The 1,711-nt window shown below is 77.6% G+C and overlaps 1 protein-coding gene across 1 annotated transcript in view; it reads right to left on the reverse strand.

Moving 5' to 3' along the window:
* Positions 1-158: 158 nt before the first annotated feature.
* The window catches only part of MNEG_6817 (hypothetical protein), a gene marked incomplete at both ends in the record, with an annotated part of 3,753 nt that continues 2,200 nt past the window's right edge, over positions 159-1,711 (reverse strand). The window contains 2 exons of the mRNA XM_014044706.1: positions 159-257; positions 437-1,678. Coding sequence (XP_013900160.1) covers positions 159-257; positions 437-1,678 — 1,341 coding nt within the window. The remainder of the gene's footprint in view (positions 258-436; positions 1,679-1,711) is intronic.

A 1,711-nucleotide genomic window follows, 5' to 3' on the forward strand; every position in this document is an offset into this window, starting at 1 on the left:
AGCTAGGGCTGCGCGAACCGGTCGGCGTCGCGCTTCCAAGGCCGGCTTCCAACACCCCAGGGGCCGCCAGGTCGATGCCCCGCGGCCGCGAACTGACCGCCCTGCCGCACGCCAGGGCGCCGCTGGGGCGCGAAGAGCGCCGCGGGGCGGCGTGCCGCTCACCCTTCCAGGCTGCAGTAGCAGCCATCCACATGGCAGATGCCCCTGACGCCACCCTTGGGGCCGGGCGCGCCGCCACTGGCGACCCGTGAGCGGGCCTGCGGGGCCGGCGTGGCGCGGGCGAGGGGGCGGAGGTTTCAACCGAGCCAGGCGTCAGATCTGAGTCAGCGCGCACGCATGGGTCTGGAGCCAGGGGCACGCATGTATCAGGGCGCCTAGCGTCACGGGGCTGCGCCTGCAGAGGCTGGAGGGGACACGAAGGGGCGCGGCCGCTCACGTTTAAAGCAGACTGAGGAGCGCCCGCCTCGCCACCTGCGTCCTGGGACGCCAGGCTCGCGCCGCCGCTGCCGCCATCGGCCCCGCGGCCCCCTCCGTTGCCGCCGCCGCCGCAGCCGCCGCCATCGCCCCCGCCGTCGCTGCCGCCGCTGGCGCCGTCGCCGCTCCGCGGCGTCCTCACCCCAGCCGCCCCCGCGCCATGGTTGCCCGCTTGCCAGGAGCCCCAACCAGGGCGCTCGCCCGCGCGGCTGCTGGACCGGGGGTCCGAGGCGGCCTGCAGCTGCGGCGGCCGCTGCGGCGGCAGCTGTGGGGGCGGCGGCTGCGACTGATTACCCGGTGGACGGAGTGCCAGGGCAGCGGTCAATTGCTGCAGCACAGCGGGTGGGACGCCTGCGAACGCGCCGCCGCCCGCGTGCGCCGCGGCCGATACAAATGCCGCCAGCTGGGTGGGGTCAGGCGCTGCCGCCCTGCCGCTGCCGCTGCTGGCGCTGCCGCCACCACCGCCGCCGTCGCGGCGGGCGCCGTCGCTCTGCGGCGTCCAAACGTCTGCCGCAGCGGCGCCGTCGCCGGCCGCGTGCCGGGAGCCCCAGCCCGGGCGCTCGCCCGCGCGGCTGCTGGACCGGGGGTCTGATGCAGCCTGCTGCTGCTGCGGCGGCCGCTGCGACTGATCCACCGGAGGACGGAGTGCTAGGGCAGCAGTCAGGTGCTGCAGCACAGCAGGTGGGACGCTTGCGAACGCGCCGCCGCCCGCGGGCGACGCGGCCGACGCGAGCGCCGCCAGCTGGGCGGGGTCAGGCGCTGCCGCGGTGCCGCTGCCGCTGCTGCTGCCGCCGCCGCCGCCATCACTCCGCGGCGTCCAAGCGCCGGCCGCTGCGGCGCCGTCGCCCGCAGCGCTCCCGCGGCCCCAGCCGGAGTGCTCGCCCTCGTGGCTGCCTGAGCGCGGGTCCGACGCGGCCTGCTGCTGCTGCGGCGGCCGCCGCAGCGGCAGCTGCTGCGGCGGCTTCGGCGACGGCGGCTGCGGCTGCGGCGGCTTCGGCGACGGCGGCTGCGGCTGCGACTGATCCACCGGAGGACGGAGTGCTAGGGCAGCAGTCAGTTGTTGCAGCACAGCAGGTGCGACGCTTGCAAACGCGCCGCCGCCCGCGGACGCCGCGGCCGACGCGAGCGCCGCCACCTGGGCGGGGTCTAGCGAAGCCTCACCGCCGCCCATGCACTGCAGCAGCGCCGCGGTGAGCGCCTGGAGCTGCGGCGGCAGCCCCGGCAGGCGGCCCGCGGC

The sequence above is a fragment of the Monoraphidium neglectum genome, assembly GCF_000611645.1.
Source record: "Monoraphidium neglectum strain SAG 48.87 unplaced genomic scaffold scaffold01147, whole genome shotgun sequence".
Lineage (NCBI taxonomy): Eukaryota > Viridiplantae > Chlorophyta > Chlorophyceae > Sphaeropleales > Selenastraceae > Monoraphidium > Monoraphidium neglectum.